This window comes from Chionomys nivalis, chromosome 7, assembly GCF_950005125.1.
Source record: "Chionomys nivalis chromosome 7, mChiNiv1.1, whole genome shotgun sequence".
Classification (NCBI taxonomy): Eukaryota; Metazoa; Chordata; class Mammalia; order Rodentia; family Cricetidae; genus Chionomys; species Chionomys nivalis.
The window spans coordinates 99,639,573-99,658,991 of record NC_080092.1 but is presented as its reverse complement, the minus strand read 5'-3'; the positions used below and the strand labels follow the sequence as shown (position 1 = coordinate 99,658,991).

At 51.2% G+C, this 19,419-nt stretch overlaps 1 protein-coding gene across 1 annotated transcript in view; it reads right to left on the bottom strand.

Annotated features, from left to right (window-relative positions):
• Nucleotides 1-19,419, bottom strand: part of Card14 (caspase recruitment domain family member 14) — a 32,793-nt gene that overhangs the window by 721 nt on the left and 12,653 nt on the right. The window contains exons 5-20 of the mRNA XM_057775946.1: nucleotides 17,648-17,815; nucleotides 16,188-16,307; nucleotides 15,527-15,652; nucleotides 14,918-15,067; nucleotides 13,842-13,958; nucleotides 11,477-11,619; nucleotides 11,249-11,337; nucleotides 9,469-9,529; nucleotides 9,089-9,281; nucleotides 6,143-6,269; nucleotides 5,623-5,860; nucleotides 5,146-5,209; nucleotides 4,432-4,543; nucleotides 2,985-3,158; nucleotides 1,272-1,393; nucleotides 226-341 (exon numbers count right to left, since the gene is read on the bottom strand). Of these exons, the coding sequence (XP_057631929.1) occupies nucleotides 226-341; nucleotides 1,272-1,393; nucleotides 2,985-3,158; nucleotides 4,432-4,543; nucleotides 5,146-5,209; nucleotides 5,623-5,860; nucleotides 6,143-6,269; nucleotides 9,089-9,281; nucleotides 9,469-9,529; nucleotides 11,249-11,337; nucleotides 11,477-11,619; nucleotides 13,842-13,958; nucleotides 14,918-15,067; nucleotides 15,527-15,652; nucleotides 16,188-16,307; nucleotides 17,648-17,815 (2,120 nt within the window). The remainder of the gene's footprint in view (nucleotides 1-225; nucleotides 342-1,271; nucleotides 1,394-2,984; nucleotides 3,159-4,431; nucleotides 4,544-5,145; nucleotides 5,210-5,622; nucleotides 5,861-6,142; nucleotides 6,270-9,088; nucleotides 9,282-9,468; nucleotides 9,530-11,248; nucleotides 11,338-11,476; nucleotides 11,620-13,841; nucleotides 13,959-14,917; nucleotides 15,068-15,526; nucleotides 15,653-16,187; nucleotides 16,308-17,647; nucleotides 17,816-19,419) is intronic.

The window sequence follows — 19,419 nt, the reverse complement described above, 5'->3', positions numbered from 1 at the left end:
GGGGGCAGGGGGATCCAGGCACTGAGCAGCTTCAGTCTACCTGGGCAGGGGATACACAGGTTCTGAAGCTGGACCTCTGGCCAGAGGGTGTGGGAACACAACTATGGGCTGGGATAGATAGAGCTCTACTGTGTTCAGAGGCACACGCCAAACTTTTCCAGAGCTTGGGCGTCTGCTGAGACCCTGCTGCCCAGCACCACTGCCCAGCCCTCAACAAGCACCCACCTGAGTTTCTTTGCCATCTTCTCATTGACAGAAACATGGATGATGATGGGGAAAATGTCCATCTTGTGCAGGACACGGACACTGTCCAGCCGGACATCCAGCAGGGCATGGGTGCTCTTTGGGAGGGCATAGAAAAGCAAGTTCAGCTCATGGGCCTTGGGTCTGGGAGGAAGCGGGAGTAACCTCATGCTGCAGGCTCAGAGCTGTGTAGAAGAGACCTGAATAGAGGAGACGAGCTTGGCACCCATCAGGGCACCTGCTGTAGATCTTAAAGGTGATGTCTTTTTGACTTGACCCTGGGAAAATCTGGAATTGCAAGCTTTTGGAACTTAAATAGATTTTGGATGGTGTGCAACCTTAAGAATTAGACAGTGTGGGGGCTGGGGAGATGGTTCAGCAGTTAAGAGCACTGGCTGATCTTCCAAAGGTCCTGAGTTCAATTCCCAGTACCCAAATGGTGGCTCACACCTGCCTGTGACTCTAATTCTGGGGATCTGACATCGTCACATAGATACATATACAAAACACCAATGCACATAAAAAATATCAGACAATGCCAGCTGTCACCCTCCATGGTGTGTGTGTGTGTGTGTCTGGGTGTGTGGGTGTTGTGCTTCCGGTTCCTTGTGTAAGTATGAACTTGACAGTTCATTGTGAGCTGTGAAATGTGACAGTCTTATTCCTTTTTTTTTTTGGTTTTTCGAGACAGGGTTTCTCTGTGGTTTTGGAGCCTGTCCTGGAACTAGCTCTTGTAGACCAGGCTGGTCTCGAACTCACAGAGATCCGCTTGCCTCTGCCTCCCGAGTGCCTTATTCCATTTATTAACAAACATCTGTTAAACATTCCAAATAAGGGAAGTGAGGCAAAGGCCCACCTAGTGGTAGTCCAGCATCACCAATGGATGATGGAAACAGGATTGGGTCTTTCCGTGTCCCTCCTATAGAGCATGAAGCTGGGTATCTAGGGCCCCACAAGTGAATCCCCAAATTCCTCCCAAGCCTTGGAAGCCTGCCACCCCCAGAGTAGCTTCTTAACCCTTCCCCTACCGTATTCATGAGGGACTCCACAGCATGACGGGTGACCCAATGGTGGTCCCCTATCGACTCTCCCTCCTGGATGATATCCCCTCTCTGGGTCCAGGTGACATACTCCTCCTGGCTCAAGTACTCTGGTGGTGACATTAGATGGGGTGATCATACACTGGGGTCCTGAGGGAGCCCTGCTGAGCCCCACACTGGAGGTCCCCCACCACATTCAGAAAAAGCTTCCCACAGGGGCCATGTAGAAACCTACCCTGCCTCCTACCAGAAGTCCTGAGCCAGAAGCATGGAATGTATGAACTCTGGGCCAGGTGAGGTTTGGGGGAAGGATAGATGGAGGCAGGCAGACAGACAGATGGACAATGCTCAGCATCACTTCGTAAGCTCCAAATTTATAGATGGATCCAACTCTTAACACTGAGGATTCCCACCAGTCCCTTAAATCACTTTTTCCACCCAGCGTGGTCCTGGTCCCAGGGATACTGGGCAATTTTTCATTGTGTGTGTGTTGCTTGTGGTGTATGTGTGTATATGTGTGTGTGTTGTGTGTCAGTGGTATTGTCAAGCATCCTAGAGTGCCCAGGACAGCTACACAGTAGAGAATTCCAGGCAGCCTCAGATGGCCTCTTCTGAGGTGAAGAACCCAATCTGGACCTCCTGGGCAGCTCTCATGGCCCTGCCCTCTTCCTAGCCTATGTCTGTCTGTTCAGGCACCCCAGCTATACACATCTTGAGAGTCCCCCACCACCACCGCAACAGCTGGGAATCCTGGGTCCCCATGGTCCAGGAGTTGAGGCCATCCCCAAACCCTGGCCAAGACTTCAGGACTTTCGAGAAAGGTGTCCAAAGATCAAGCCTCAATGAGGCTCCCTCTTTAAAAACGGTCAGGGTTGGGGCTGGAGAGATGGCTCAGCGGGTAAGAGCACTGCCTGCTCTTCCAAAGGTCCTGAGTTCAATTCCCAGCAACCACATGGTGGCTCACAACCATCTGTAATGAGGTCTGGTGCCCTCTTCTGGCCTGCAGGCGTACACACATACAGAACATTGTATACATAATAAATAAATAAATATTAAAAAAAAAAAACGGTCAGGGTTTTTATAGAACTGGACATCTGGCCTCCATGCCCCTTGGCCACCGGAGCAGTGACTCCAGCCCAATGTCCTTTGTGCTCCGGGCCTTTGCACATGCTGGCTGGCCAGCTGGACCACCTCGCTGCCTCCAGCTCCTGCCTCCCTTTCTTCATCTCCTGCTGGCTGGTTCTTCATTGACCCTGCTATGTACATCCTGTTTTCAGTGTGACTGTGTTGAAGGGAGAAATAATGACCCACCCCACTAATGTCCAGAACCCAGAACGCACCGACTTTCTTTGGAAATGGGGTTCTATGTGAGACAATGCTGGGTGATAATGAACCCTAAGATGGCCATGTGTAGACACAGACACATAGAAGGAAAAAGACCAGCAATGACCAAAGCCAACATGGGAGTGAGGACCTCCTGCACCCCTAAGGTCCTGGAAGAGCCAGGAAAGACCCACACCTGCAGCCCCCCAGAGACAGCAAGGCTCTGCTGAGACCCTGAGGGCAGACATCCAGGGATCTGTGAGACAATCATCACCTCTCAGTGTCCCAGCTTCTGGCCCTCTGTTCTGATATCATGGAACCTGCTCACCGCCACCCCAGGACCGACAGCTTCTGACCACTTGACCAAGGAGCACGTACCTGCAGGACACTGCTTAAAGCCTTGGAGGAGGCAGAGCTTTTTGCTCAGGATCTTCCCAACTACTCTGGGCACGAAGATCACAGGCCGGGGCCGGGCAGGCCTGTGGGGGTGCACCAGGGTGTATGGGGCCAGGGTGAAGCAGTTCTCTGCCCAGAAGCATGCGCTGGAGCCACCTATGGAGGAGAGGATATGAGCACCGCCCACCTGTGTCTCTGCCCCTCTCCCTGGGGAGGGACGGATACAGGACATTCCCTGCTTCAGTGCCACGCTGACACAGCTGGCTGCATGCCGGCACAGTTGGCAGGCTACAGAGCTCGCAGCTCTTCAGGATGAGCCTCTGAGGGTAGCAGGAGCCTGGTTCCTCCTGAAGGAAGGCTGTAGCGGGGCCCTGTTTCTCACCCTGGCCCTCCCTCTGCTCACATCCTTTTCTCCCTTTCCCCACCAAGTCAGTCCTGCCTTCCATTCAGCCCTGCTCCTCGGCCACAGGGTCCTCAGCGTCCTCCCCCCTGGACCCTCAGCTTCTCTCCTGGATTAGTTATGTTGCTCCTCTCTTCAACATCTATCTTATTCTTTAATTTGTTTTATTTTATGTGTATAAGTGTTTTACCTGTATGTGTGTATGTATTTATGTACCTGTGTGCACTAATGCTTGCAGAGGTCGGAAGGTATCATTGGATCCCCTAGAACTAGAGTTACAGATGGTTGTAAACTGTCTAATTTGGGTGTTGGGATCCAAACCCAGGTCCTCCACAAGGGCAGGAAGTGTCCTTAAAAACAGTCAAGTCTTTAGTCTCGGTATCCATCTTAGATTGTGCAGCCAAACTTTCTTGAGAGAAAATGAATAATTTGTCTTCTACGATACTCACTTCTGATCAACTTCGTTGTGCAGTTTCCCCTGGAGTCCTATGCCAGTTCGACCCTAATATGACCTTGTGCACACACTGTTGACCTAGTGACGCTCCCTTGTATAATGCTGGATTCTGGTAGTGTCTACTGTTCCAAGAAGACTTGTGTGCTGGTAGCTTTTGTATAGTTTCACTGGGTCAGGTCTCAGAGGGGGGCATGGCTATTTAAAGGACATCAAATATGTTTCTTAGTTGCTGTCTAAAAAGGCATGTAGACATCATGATTCATAAAAAACAGCCTGGAGTGCGGCAGATGTTGGAGAGATGGTTCAGTTGTTAGGAGGACTGGCTGCTCTTGCAGAGTTACCATCTGGTTGACTCAAGGCCACTCAAGTCCCAAGGGAATCTGATGCCCTCCTCTGGTCTCCAGAGGCACTACACGATATAGTGCATATTAATACATGCAGGCAAAACAGCCATACATAAGAATAAATAAATAAACAAATAACAGCCCCTGGCGTGAGAGACACCACCTTGATTGTACTGCCCAGGAGTGACCCCAGTGCCCACATGGTCCCCATGCCAATCGGCCAGGTCTCACCTTCCTCCCTGCCTGAAGCAGGCTGGCCTTGGTCGCAGGTCGGAGACAGAAGACTGACTCTGGCTTTGTCCACACTGACAATTCTTACTAACTTCTGTGGTCCTCCGGAAGGCTGTCACAGGAAGAACAGGGAGACAGGAGAGGCACAAGGCTCAGCCATCAACACTGGGCTTGGGGCCTGGCACCCCCTCCCTATCTTGGCAGCCTGCCCCATAAGCAAATCCAGAACAGCTTCTGAACAACCAGGCTGTGCCATGGAGCCACCAGGCTTCCCAAGACCCATACCAGGGGGTGGGAGGCAGGGGAGGGGCCTCAGGCAACGGGGCTCTGCAGGAAGGGGTGCAAGGGGCAGAGAGAAGAGCAGGCCCCCTCCCGACTTAGCATGGCCGTGCTCTAGGCAGGAACATCCTAGCACCTTGCTCAGGGACAGGTGGGTGCTCAGAGAGAAAGGTGCTCTGTGTCCCAAGAGGACAAGGTGCCCGACCTCAGAGGAAACAAGAAAGGGGAGGTGAGTTGGTGACAAGGGACCAGGAGAGTGAGGAAGAACAGGAGCTGCTTTGAGAGTGGAGACGGGCATGTTCACATGGCCTCTGAAGGCTTGGTGAGTACCCAAGGGTCCAGATACTGCCCCACTCAGCTCAGTGGTCCACACACCCACACAGGATTTCAAAGCATCCACGTCCATCCAGCCCATCTTGGGGGCGGGAGCCTCACCTTGCGGGGAACCGTGCACCGTTGAGTCATGTCCTGGATGAGGGCCAAGAGCTGCTGCTGAGCCCTGGGCAGATGGAGGAAAAGAAGCTCTGGCAGCCTGACTGAGCAGGCCAAGAGTGATTGGTACCCAGGCTGGGAACAGGAGTGCTGCACCCCAGGGCTCAGAGACGAGACCTGGCCTTTGAAAGTGACATGCTAATTTAATTGTCCCACACTGGTCCCTCCCCATGGGAGCTAATGAGCCAGCAACCAGGGCACATAACAGAGAGGGTACCCGCCACCTGGAGACCCCCACGTTTACATGTTAACCTTTCCTCCACTCTATTCTCGGGTAGATGCTCTGCTATAGGGCAGGGAAAATTCTGGGAGGTCTGTGCTTCCTCCTGGGCAAGAGGGACCTCAGCATGGAGCTGGGACAAGCAGGTGTTGTCCTTGGAACGTCTGTGGGGACATGGAGAGCCAGTGGCAGCTACTCACTGTGAATAGTTGGGGATGATGCCAGGCTCCGTGTCTTTCATGGTGTAGGGGTTCACGTGATGGGCATGCCAGCAGCTTTGGCCTTGGAACATGGTGTCAGTGACATGCAGGATATCACTGCAGTGTGCGTGTAGCGTTCCCCCTCCATTCCTCTGCATGGTCAGGTTGACCCGGATGTAGAAAGAATCCCCAGAGGTCACCACTTTGGCATCTAGGTCCTGAATTAGGTTCTTATAACCTGATAAAAGACATCTGTGACTGATGATCCTACACCAGGGAACTTACAAGAGGAAGGTTCTAGAATGTGAAAGTGGGAGGGAAAGTCATGAAAGCCACTTTGGTGCTGGCCAGCGGGATGGAGAGAAGTTTCCCGTTCACTGGAGCCTGGGGAGTCAGGGGGAGCCTGGCTGAACTGCCTTGGCTCTTGATAGCCATGGGCTCTGGAGGTGCAAGCAGTTACAGGGCTTGGGGTCACAGGAGGGGCCCAGAGAGCTGAGCGAGTGTGGGGCGGTGCCTGTACCTTCAGTGTTGATCTTCACAGTCAGGTAGCAGGAACCGTTCACCCTCCTGAGAAGCCCCACAGCCTGCTCCAGAGTCCTGTTCTCCAGAGTGGCTCTTAGTGATGGCTCTGTCGGCTTATAATCCACCTGAGGGCAAAGCACGAAGGTGGACTTCTCACCAAGACAGTGTGGCAGCTGAGATGGGGTGGGCGTGGAGCCACCCACCCACCTTGGCCTATCAGAATCCCTCGTCGTGAGCTGTGTGTGGGGATAGCGTTGTTACAGCATTGGGCTGCACACAAACGCATCATACACAGTCCCGGCCTGAAGAATCGTCCATCGACGACTTTTTCACTGTTAAGGATAGTCTCTTTGTCATAACCCCTTTCTGTTGTCAAAAATAGATCTCAGGACGTTCCAGAACATTCTGGATCACTCTAGATCAGGCTTCTGTATGTTTGGGGCCCAACTCTTCGGTGTCATGGGGCTGTTAGGTCGCATCACGATCCTCACCCACGCAGTGCCGGAGTGTCCCACCTGTTCCTCCCCATCTGTGAAGCCCTGCCCGGTGGGGCTTCCATGATGCCTCCCTCGTTCATGTGGTTAAGTCTAGGGGGATATGTGTTTCTGTGTTACTGTATGTGCATATTATGATACATCTTAGGACTGTCAGTCCAGAGATGGCCCGGGATGATATGACTGTCTCTCAAATGCCACAGAGGACGTCCGCAGCGTGAATGATTCCTCAACAGCTGTCCATCTCAGGACTATGCTCTCATTGACTCTACATTTACGCTTGTAAGGGGACAAGAGACAACCTTGTATGAGGAGTGCATGGGCTCTTCAGGAATGGGGGGCTCTTGCTTCACTGTGGACACCCTGTTCTAAAGGGAAATGCCCACTCCCATCTTCACTCATTGGGGCCAACAGGTGAGCCCCAGCGATGGAGGTCAAACCCACCTGGCATGTTTGTTGATATTTTTAAAATGCTTAAAGATGGGGGTTGGAAATTTGGCTCAGTGGTTAAGAGCACCTGTTGGTTCTACAGAGGACCCAGGTTCAGTTCCCAGCACCCACATGGCAATTCACAACTGTCTGTGACTCCAGCTCCAGAGGATCTGATGTCCAGTTGTGGCCCCTGCGGGCACCTGTAGTCATGTGCACATTCCCCTCTCACGTTCATACAAGTAATTAAAAGCAGGGGCTGGAGAGACGGCTCAATGTTTAAGAGCACTGGCTGCTCTTCCAAAGGACAAAGTTCAGTGCCAGCACCCACATGGTAGCTCACAACTGTCTGCAACTCCAGTTTCAGGGCATCCAGTGCCCTCTTCTTCTCCCATGGGTATCAGACATACACGTGATACATTGTCATACATGTCAGCAAAACGCCCATACACATAATAAAAAAATAATGTAAAAAATCATTTAAAAGGCTTAAAGTTGAACACTTCGGCTTCAGGGCTGAAGAGACAACTCCGTGGGTAAAGACATTTGCTGTGCACGCCTGACAGCTGAGTTCAACCCTGGGAATCTGTGCAAGCCTGGTGGTAATTTGCAATGCCAGCACTCTTACAATGCGATGTGAGGTGGGGAAAGAGAAATGACCCAGGAGCTTAGAGACTCTTGCACTGGAGAGCCTGGAGTAGGTGCTGCAAGAGGCAGACATAAGATAGAAGATCCAGGTAAGGTGGTTGGTGCATGCCTTTAATTCCAGCACGTGCAGGCAGATCTCTGTGAGTTTGAGGCCAGTCTGGTCTACATATGAGTTCCAGGACAGCCAGGGCTACACAGTGAGACCCTGTCTCAAAAACTAACCAACACACATACACACACACACACACACACACACACACACACACACACACACCATAGACCCTAGAAGGAGGAAGAGAAGAGAGACCCTAGGCATGGCCCCCATGGCTCAGCAGGTGAAGCTACCCATCACCAAAGACTGAAAACCCGAATTCAATCCCTGGTACCCACATGGTGGAAGAAGAGAACCAATTCCAACAAGCTGCCCTTTGACCTCCACATGTTCTATGACACAGAGACAAATAAGTAAATAAACAAATGTGTCTTATTTGTTTGAGACAGAATCTCAGTTTGTAGACCAGGCTAGCCTCCCATTCACAGACATCCACCTGCCTTCGTCCTCCAAGTACTGTGATTAAAGGTGAGAGCCACCACACCCAGCTAAATAAATGTCCCTGGGAAAAGAGAGGGCCTGCATCAAAGCAAGGTGGAAGAGACCGTGACTCCCAAAGTTGTCCTCTGGCCGCCACATGTGGTCTGTGCATTTGTGCACTCACACTCATACACACGCCACTTACACATATCATACATGCACACATGCATGCACAAAGCACACACACAATTGAAGAAAATCGTGCTGTTAGACCACATCGAAATCACCCTCCCCCACTCATGTGTTCACTTAATAAGAATAATTTATGTTTTACATTTAGATGTATATTTGTGCTCTGTCCAGATTTGGACATTTTGCAATGAAGCTCAGTAGTTAAAATGGTGAATTTTATATCATGTACTTATACAAAGTGACAATGAGATCATCACAGTTAAAGAGAGACCACAGTCCAAACCCTACCCCACTGGAGAGGCTTCCTCAAGCCTGGCCAATGCAGGGGTGCAGCTCAGGGCTAGATCACTTGTGTGACAGCCACAAAGCCCCCAAATTTCACCTCCAGGACAACCCCAAGGTTCCTGGTCAGAATCGATGCAGTCCCGTGGCCTTCTCTGAGTTTCCAGGCTCTGCAGGATCTGAACTGCCAGGCTTGGGAAGGGGGCTGGGTTTCCCTCCCATGACCCACGTCAATAGATGTGGGCAGCACTTTCTGTCAGCCCAGAACAGAACCGAGACCCTGTTAGAGCCAGACCACGTCTCCCGCCAATCACCCCTACCCCGGCCGGGAAGCCTGGCAGTGGCACAGCCTCCCACTCTGGCTCACCATCATGATCTGGGTGCCGGGACGCAAGGCCATCTCATCGGCTGCAGAGCCCGGGGTGACTCGGTGAATGAAGATACCGGTGAGGTTCCCACCAATGACACCTATTTGTTCCAGCAAGGCGTCCCCTTTGAATGCCAGCACTGTGACCTGGCTCAGGATCTTGCGAGCTGGTCTCCGCCTCACGGGGACACTGCTGTGGGCAGACAGACACAACCTGAGCACAGGGGTCAGAAAATCCCTGGGTTCTGGGAGTCTCTGCTCTGACCCAACTCTTGGAAGTGCTGTGACCTCCCCATGGTGAGAGGGTGCGGTCACACTCAGCTCTGTCACATCCAGGCTCTGTTTCTCCAGTCAGTGTGGGTCCCCGACTAGTAGCTCACCTCTCTGAGACATTTAGACTCCGTAAAGACTCCTGCAGGCTGTCCTCTGTCTGGGAGAGATCTGGAAGGAGATAGGAGGCTTGGCCACCAGCACCTAAGGTCACCAGCTCCTCACCTCTCCCCATGCTGCAGCCTCAGCCCTCCTCTGGTCTCAGGTACCACCCCTAGCCTGGCTCAGTCCCCTGCTGTGGCCCCTCCTTTGTGCCTTTTGATTTCATCTTCCTAACATCAGAGTAACTGGTGAGAGCTGCAAGCATCTTCTGCAATCCCTGAACAGCCAACATTTTAGGAGAAGGTTTCTAACTTCTAGATTTCTGAATTCAATGAAGGATCAAATCTAAGGGTTGGAGAGACGGCTCAGCAGCTAAGAGCACTGACTGCTCTTCCAGAGGACTCCAATTCAATTCCCAGCACCACCATGGCAGCTCACAAATCCAGCTCTAGGGGATATGACCCCCTTAAACAGACATACATGCAGGCAAAATACCAATGCACATAAAACAAAGATAAAAACTTTAAAGATGTAATTAATTTGAAACAGGGTCTCACTATATAGCCCTTGAATTCTCAATCCTCCAAATTTCTGGGACTACATTGTCTGTATCTATATCCAGAATGTTCTCTCTGTCTGTCTCTGTCTCTCTGTCTCTCTCTCTCTCTCTGTGTGTGTGTGTGTGTGTGTGTGTGTGTGTGTGTGTGTAAGTCAGCGATCAGCTTCAGCTGTATTCCTCCATCACTTTCCACCTTATTTTGTGGGGCAGGGTCTCTCACTGAACCTGGAGCTCTTCATTACAGCCCCACTGGTCAGAGGACCCCCAGATCCCCAGCCTGGGCAGATGGAGGCATGCTGCCATGCCTGGCTTTTACATGGATTCTGGGGATCAGGCCCTCATGCACACACAGTGAACACACTTCACCCTCCTAGCTATTTTCCCAGCTCAGACACAGCATGCCTATTTGAAGTCTGTGACCTTGGGCTAGGAATATCCTTATTCTGATCTCAGTATTGACTGGAGACCTAACAGGTGTCACCTATTGAGGGCCTTAGCCCAGATCACAAGCAAAAAAATGATCCGATTATCTTAAAAGCCAAATTAAAGTGAGGAAACAACCCAGGTGTACTGGAGTTTGAGCCAGGAACAGTGCGTGACCCTGAGACAGCAGCCAGCAAGGGGTCAGATTTCAGGTCACTTGACCCATTGTGCTGAATGCGGGGTACTCACGCCCTCTGGTGGCTGTGGTGTGAGTTCTGAGTAGGAGTCAAACACCTTTATGAGAGCCAGGTGTGACTCCAGGTGTGAGGTGGAAAAGTGAGAACGCCATCAGGGAAAGGCTCGTGGACTTCAGGACAAGGGAGCAGCTCAGTCACAAACATGGGGAAATAAGGAGAGCTGAGAGCCTTGGGGACAGCACCCAGGAGAAGGGATGCTCCCATCAGATACAGCCTGTGCTGGGCAGCTCTGTACTGTGCCTGCTGTTCACGGGGAGGGCAGGGGACGGTGGAGGCAAACACCTATGTCTGTGGCTATCTGAACACATGTGCTGAGCCATGTCAAGAGGTCACCCTCTTGATCTCTACAGGAAAAATAAGAAGATAAGTGTAAAAAAAAAAGGCACAGCTGGGCTGTGGAAGCTGACTAACATGGAGGGCAAGGCCAGAGATCAAGTTCTGGTTTCTCTACCATTCCTGGAGAGAGATCCTGGTTCTCCCTCGCCCCATGCAGTTCCGTAGCCCAGGAAAAGAGCGGCTGTAGAGATCCTAGTGTGTGGCGGTGCTCACCTGCTCCATCCAGTATCTCATACTCCAGGTCTGTGTCTGTGTCGTCCCCTGTAGCCCCCGGAAGACGCACCTCCAGGACTTCTGGGAAGCTGCCAGAAAGCACAGGGAGCTGGCGCACACCCAGGCAGTACGGCCCGCTCCAGCTGAGCCGCTCTTCCAAAGCCCAGATAGTGCTTGTCTGTCTAGCACCCCCTCCAAGCTACACCCTAAACCTGTACCGTGTTCTACCTTAGAGACTCAGGGTTGTCCAGGAAGTCCTCTGCCACCCGCTTGTACAGGGACTGCTGGCTGGGAGGCATGGGGCTGCTGGAGCGGAAGCTGTCCATCTGCTCACGACTGGATGTGGAAGTCAGGTCCCACCACTGCCGGGACTGATGGACAGTGGGCAGAGAGGGACAGCACAGAGAAGAAAAGAGAGGGGGACAGTAAGTCATGCTTGTCGCGTGCCTGCTGTCGATATGCTAGATTGTGGTGGCCCTTGTGCATATAAAGCAATGAGACCCAGGGTGGGGGTGTGATGGACTGGCGAGGGGAGAAGCTGAGGCATCAGGTCAGGGTCAGTTCTGAACAGGCACTGAAAACGGATCCTGACCTTTGCTGAGGACAGGCACCATGCCCAGGGTGTGTGTGTGTGTAGGACAGATGGAAACACAGGTCAGTGAGCAAGTACTCCATACCAGGGTGTGGCAGACTTCCTGGAGGGAGTGAAAAAGAAACCCAGTAGAGGAGGGCATGGCATAGTCAACATCAGAGCCTGGTCTAGGAGCCTGGAGCAGTGGGAGCCGGAGTGAAAATGGCCACATTCTAGAGAGCGGGGGAAAGCTAGACAGGAGAGCTGATCCCACTCAGGTATTTAAGAGAGGCCATACGTGCGTGAGGGGGGGCAAATTAGGAGTTATTACTGAGCCCCGGGGTTCTCATCTTGACCACAACCCCAAGGGAAACACTGCTCTTGGTCTCTGGCAGTGAAGATGAGGAGGATCTGAGAGTGTGATTTTGACTGGTCCCTGGGGTTCTAGTTGGAATGTGGAAGCTCCCTCTCTGTCCCAAGTTTTTCAAGAAGCCAGAGAGCATGTACATACAGTCTTCAGATGCAGGGACCATGGAGGACTCTGCTGGGATCATACAGGAAGGCAGTGGCAAGAGGACTCCAGGCTGACCTGCCTCTCATTCCCATTCCGGCCCCTGGCAGCCCACAACAGTGGCACTTCCATCGTACCCTGGGCATCCTGAACTTGAATGGCCACTGTGAAGAGACCACGTTCATCACTTTGCCAAAGGTCAAAAGCAGAACCACAGGTCTCATGTTGCAGGGACCAACTGAGCTGGGTGGAATAATGTCTCATGAAATTCAGATCCCCCATAACTTATAAATGTGAACTGATTTGAAAGTAGGTTCCGGGGCTGGAGAGATGGCTCAGAGGTTAAGAACATTGACTGCTCTTCCAGAGGTCTTGAGTTCAAGTCCATGGTGGCTCACATGGTGGCTCACAACCATCTATGAGATCTGGTGCCCTCTTCTGGCATAAAGGTGTACATGAAGGCAGAACACTACATAATAAATAAATAAATCCAGAAGGAGGAGGAGAAGAGAAAGAGGAAGAAGAAGAAGAAGGAAGAAGAAGAAGAAAGAAGGAAGAAGAAGAAGAAGAAGAAGAAGAAGAAGAAGAAGAAGAAGAAGAAGAAGAAGAAGAAGAAGAAGAAGAAGAAGAAGAAGAAGATAATGTAGGATCTTCACAGGTGGAATCAAGCTAAGAAGCCAGAGTGGGCTGCAAATCCACCAGTGTCTTTGTTGTGGTTTAAATTTTTGAATGTTCCCCAAAGACTATGTGTTGAAGGCTTGACTGCCAACTTGTGGTGCTATTGGGGAGTTGTTACTTCAGGAGGAGGAGGCCCTACAGAAGGAAGTCAGTCTTTGGGGGTGTGTCCTTGCAGGAGACATTTCGGGTTCTCTCTCTGTCTCTGTGTCTACATCTGTGTCTCTGTCTCTGTTTCTCTCTCTCTCTGTTTTCCTAGCTGCTGTGAGGTCTCCCCCACCCCATGCTGTGGGGGAGGTTCTGCCTCACCACAGGCCTGAAGTGATGGGGCTGAGCCACCGTGGTTGAAACTTCTGAACAAACTTTTCCTCTTAAGTTGACACTCTCCTCTCAGGAAAGCAGTCTGACACACCCTCTAAGGCAGCAGCTCTCAGCCTCTGAGTAGCAACCCCTTTGGTAAACCTCCATCTCCAAAAATTACAGTAATGAAGTAGGGAAGAAAATAATTTTATGGCTGGGGGTCACCACAGCATGAGGAACCACTGCAAGGAAATCTGGAGACATCCACACAATGGTGGCAGAGGTTGGGTGGTTTCCAGCCAGGGATTGTTGAGAAAGCAAAGGTGGAGAGATAGAAAAGGCTGTCTGCCAAAACCACACGAGTGTGGCACCTGGATTTTGGGTTTCCAACTCCCAGAACCATGAGGGAATGATTTCCCATTTGAAATGCTCAATGGTTCTGAGCCGTCTCTGTGGGAATGGGGTTCTTAGTCCCTATGATGTGTCTGGCTGAATGCAGCAGAGGGCGGGGTGGGGGCAGGGGCGGGGGCAGGTACCTCAGTGGAGCTGAGGAGGCTGCAGTCGCTGTCATCGGGTGGGCACATGGCATGCATCCTCACAAGCCGCTGCTTCCCCCGGAGGCAGAGTTCCCTGCTTCCAGCTTCCTGCTTAGGCTTCCAAAGAGGCCAGATGGTTCCTTAGACCAGGGAACTTTCCCCTTAATTCCACCCCCAGACAGGTTCCCATCTCAGCTTGTGGGGGACACGCTGGTGCCCCTGTACTTCCAGTAGTTATTCGCCAAGGCGATGAGATCCGCCTGGCTTGGGAAAAGAGCAATGCAGCCTTTTTAGAGAATCTAGAGCATGTACCTTGTGTGCTGTTGTTTGCTAGTTTTAAAAACAATATACTGTATGTATATTGTATGTATATATATGAATATATCCATATAAATGTGTATGTTTACATGCCACAGAGACATGCTGTGTGATGCCTGCCTATATCCATATAAATGTATATATTACATGTATGTATTACGTGCTACAAAGAAAATGAGGGTGGATGAAGAAGCAACTAGAGGAGAGAATAAAGTTGAACGCCAACTCAAAATGTGCAGTTACAGTTTGGAGAGTCGCTCAGTGGTTGGTTAAGAGCACTTGCTGCCCTTGCAGAGGACCCAGGTTCTAGTCTTAGCACCCACATAGCAGCTCACAATCTGTAACTTCAGTTCCAGGGCATTTGGTGCCCTCTTGTGGCCTCCACAGGCTGCTGAATGCACATGGAGCATATCCATATGCTTAGGCATGCACGTGTGTCCATAAAAATAAATGACTTACATACACACACATGCCCATAAAAATAAAATAAATTTTATATATAGATTATAGATATAGATATACAGTTAGCATTTTGACATCTACCCTTCCAGTCTTTTTACATTGTGTGGACTCACACACACATGCATAAAACAAGTATATGTTCACAAATATTTGCATATATAGACATACATATGTGTAGATTATATTTACTGTATGTGTGTACGTGTGTATATGCAGCTGAGTGAACACCTCCTGTGCATCACTGTGACCCACGCAGCCCACCACCCAGCCTCCCACTCTAGGGGTGAGGCACTCACTCCTCCTGGGGGCTCTGCCTGCAGCCTGCGCAGCTGAGTGCGCAGCTCGCAGACCTGTTCCGTCAGCTCAAACACTCTCCTTCGCAGGGCATCCTTCTCCACCAGGCGCTGAGAAATCTCCATCTGGGCTCCATCCCTTGCTGTGTATGCCTGTAGCCCAGACAGACATGTGGGAACAGTTAGGTTGGGGGCTGAGCGATCACAGGCCATCTGATCTGCAAGAGGTGCCCCATACTGAGGGTGCTTACTGTTAACTCATCCAGTGTGCACTCACCAGGGCTCACACTGATTATACAAACCTATTATGTTTTAATAAAACCCATATCTGCGATGGATAGGAACAGGTGGGGGTGGGGGAATGACAGAGAGCAGGTGTCAGTGCCTTACAGGGGAGTGAAGGACCTCCCACGGACCTAGGGAAGAAACCCTGAAGTGTGAGTCATCTCCCCTGCGCCAGCAGCTCTTGGCCTCACAAACACCCCAGTAGGGGTAAGTAGAGATGGTGTTTTCCTAAACCTGGTGCCAGCAAGTGAAAACACCTGCATCCCCCCCTACTGCAGGGAAACTCCCCCCCCCCCGCCCGCCCGCCATGCCCAGTGCTTAGGATACCTGGTCACGTTCCTTCTGCAGCTCGGCCACCTGGCCCTGCAGTGTAGTCATCTTTTCTCTGTACAGCTCACAGTCCACCTGGGTCTTCCGGAACTGGAGTAGGGTCTGTTCCTTCTCCTCCCAGTACTGTACATGGGGACATATCCATGGCGTTCATTGGCCCTGAGGCCTTAGTTGGAAAGAGGTGGATGGGGATGTGGGAGAAAGGGAGACGGGCTTGGAGGGGAAGTGAGGTGAATTCACTTTTTCTGCAGGAACAGGTTTAGAGTTCTGTCCACAAAGCTGCAGAGTCAATCATGCTGGATTTAGTCAGCAGTTGTGCGTGCAGGGTGTGTGCAGAGTTGCATGCGGTTTAATGGCCCCAAATACAGAAGGGATTTCCCCTTGCTCACTCTCTCCTACTGCTGCCTTCTTTTCTCTCCATTGTCTAAGTCCTGGGCTCTTGTGGTCCCTAAGCCTTTGACAGTGTCTTGGGGCTCCTCCATTGCTTGCCTGACCATGAGGATTGGGCTATGGTTAGCATTTAGTAAGGACCTGATGGAGGAACAGGTCGGTGTACCAGCAAATTATCTAAGCTAAGTGAGTTCAACTGTGTGGGTGACTGAATAAACCAGTCTCCCCACAATGCACCTGCCCAAGATGGAGGACACTGTGGTGTTACCTGCTTCTGCTGCCTCTCTGCGGCCACTGCTCGCTCCCGCAGTGAGTGGATGCGGTTCACCAGCTCTTGCTTGCTCTCCCGGGCCTCATCCAGGCTCTGTTCCAGAATGTCCTTCTCCACCTGGTGCAGAATGAGATCAGCAAACTTCCCAAGAGCCCCACCAATGGGTAACTGGAGCCCTCAGGGCTTTGTGTATGTTAGATAATGTGGCCTTATTAATATAGGTTGTTGTTGGAGGCTAGCTTAGGCTACAGAATGAGTTTAAGGCCCATTAGGTAATATAGTCGCTGGTCCAAAATAAAAAATGAAATGAGGGTTGTGGATACATTTTGGAGTGTGTGTAGGACTCTTGGTCTAATCCCCAGAAACACACACACACCAGTCATAAGGGAGAACATAGGCATTTGGCTGTAACTGGTCAAGGAGACAGAACCCCTCAAGGGACAATTCTAAACAATCTTTCAACCTTCTCCTTCAGCAGTTATGCCAGCCCAGCTTCCAGACAAAGGACAGACCTTTTCACGCTGCACTCTCCAGAGGGGCCTGTGAGTGACACACAGTCCAGCTCAAGCTGCAGTGAGCCATGCCCCATCCCCAAGGGGTATATGTTTAAGGAGTTTGTCTATGACTGTTTGCCTACAAGCATGTGTGTGTACCATGTGAGTGCAACACCTGCAGAGGCCAGAAGGGGGCGTTAGAATACCTGGAACTGGAATTCCAGATGGCTATAAGTGCCATGTGGATATTGGGAAGTGAACTTAAGTCATCTGCAAGAATAGCAAATACTCTTAATTTCTAGTAGTCTTTCCAGTAACCCCCTCCCAGTAATTTTGTTTGTTGGTTTGTGTTTTAAGACAGGGTTTCTCTGTGTAGCCTTAGCTGTCCTAGAACTCGCTCTGTAGACCAGGCTGCCCTTGAACTCACAGAGCCGCCTGCTGAATGCTGGGATTAAAGGCGTGTGCCACCACCACCCGGCTCATTCCAGGCTTTCAATACTTTGTTTTATTTTAATAAGGTATCACCTGCCTCAGGCTCCTAAGTGCTGGGATTGCAGGTATGCACCCCCATGCCTAGCAGAATCTATCTTTTATAAGTGGCCTTTTCTATTGCAAAACAATGTGACCACAGTAAATTAACCCATAGGGTAAGCTAATATAGGGACAATGTTTCTAATGCTATCACCATCTGGGTGGTTGGCAAGAGGGAGGCAGGAAGGAATGAGCAGGGGGTGGCATAACCTGACCCAGTGGGGCAGATTTATGGCAGGGTACTGAGGCAGGAGGCTCATGAGTTCAAGGCCTGCCTACGATATAGAGAAGGGTTTGGCATGAGCCACTGAGCCTCACTTTGGTGAAACCACCTGTGGGAAGTCATACAGTCCACAGCCCCCCACTGACACCAAGGACCTGGCCTTTCCAGATGGGCAGGAGGCACTGGCCTCCTTAGGGACTGAGCCTTACCAGGCTGAAGGTCATCGAGCGAAGTTTCTCGTTCTCCTCCTTAAGACGGTTCAGTTCCTCTCCCTCGCACTCCAGGTCGCTGGCCATCCTCAGGGACCTCTCTCTAGATTCCCGTTCACATGAGGACACAAGGCTTGCCCGCTGTAGCTCCTGCTTCACCAGGTAGAGCTGGGTGGGAGGAAGTTGGGGGAGGGGCATGGGGAAGGTTTCTCCTTAAGCATTGGCCAGCTGCAGCTTGCCCCCCTCTGCTGTTGGTTGCACGTGGAGAGCCTCAGCCCCAAGCTTTGAAAGCACCATTCGTAGGTTTACCTCCTGAGCAACCCCAGACCCTGAGGGAAGAAGGGACATTTAAAAATATTTGAAGCCGGGCTGTGGTGGCGCATGCCTTTAATCCCAGCACTCGGGAGGCAGAGGCAGGCGGATCTCTGTGAGTTCGAGACCAGCCTGGTCTACAAGAGCTAGTTCCAGGACAGGCTCCAAAACCACAGAGAAACCCTGTCTCGAAAAACCACAAAAACAAAATAAAATAAAAATATTTGAAGTACACACATGAGTGCATGCCTGTGTGCAGGCGTGTGCATAGGAGTGGAGCTGCCAAAGGCGTCAGATCCCCCTGAACTGGAGTTACACACTGCCCAGTGTGGACCAAAGTGGTTGGGTTCTGTGGGAAAACAGTGTGCACTCTTAAGCTCTGTGATGGTTTGAGTGACAATGTCCCCTGTTGACTCAGGCATTTGAACCTTGGTCCCCAGGTGGAGGTCAGGAGATGTCACTATGGGCAGACTTTGAGAGTATAGCGCCTTCTCCTACTCAGCTTCCTCTTGGCTTCAGTCTGTAGTAGAAGCGATGCTATCTTAGCTTCTTGCTCTGGTCACCTTGCCTCCTGCTGACATCCCTCCCTGCCATGGCAGACTCCTAACCCTCTGGAGCCATGAGCCCAGGCAAACCTGCCCTTATATAAGTTGCTTTGGCCACAGTGTTTTACCACAGCAACAACGGTAACAAATACAGCCACCCAGTCAGTTTAGCTTTATTTTACTACAGATGAGATACAGTGTTTAAACTAGTGGCTTGAGCAGACCAAGGGGGCCTGGTGCCAGCTCCTCTCCTACAGTTAGACTGATGGGCACCAGTGCCTCTGGTGTCACTGCCCTCTTGTATTCTGCGAATCCCTCTGATGGAGAGAACATGAACTCATAGAGATGAGTGGCCACACCACCATAAGAAGGTCAAACCAGCAAGGGCTAGGGACATTGAGGGCCACGGGAACTGGACCCTTCAGTCAGACAAAGTTTCCTGAGATAACTTGCAGGGTCCAGGGGTCTGTGTGTGCCCAGGCCCTGAACTCCCAAACTACTCAGCAAGATCAAGCTGGCTTCCTTCTTCTTTTGGTCAGAAGACCAAGAGAAACGTGGATCTCCAAGATCTCCCCCTGTGTTGGTCTGGCATCCCTGGAGGGAAGCACCCTACAAGGCAAACCCAGGAGGTCTGCAGATTGGGGTGGAGGCTGGTTCCCAGGTGGGGTCAAGAGAAAGAGGGGTCAGGCTGGAGAGATGGCTCAGAGGTTAAGAACATTGACTGTTCTTCCAGAGGTCCTGAGTTCAATTTCCAGCAACCACATGGTGGCTCACAACCATCTGTAATGAGATCTGGTGCCCTCTTCTGGCCTGCAGGCATGCATGGAGGCTGAACACTATGTACATGATAAATAAATAAATCTTTAAAAAAAAAAAAAAAGAGAGAGAAAGAGGGGTCTTGCTTGGACTCCCCCC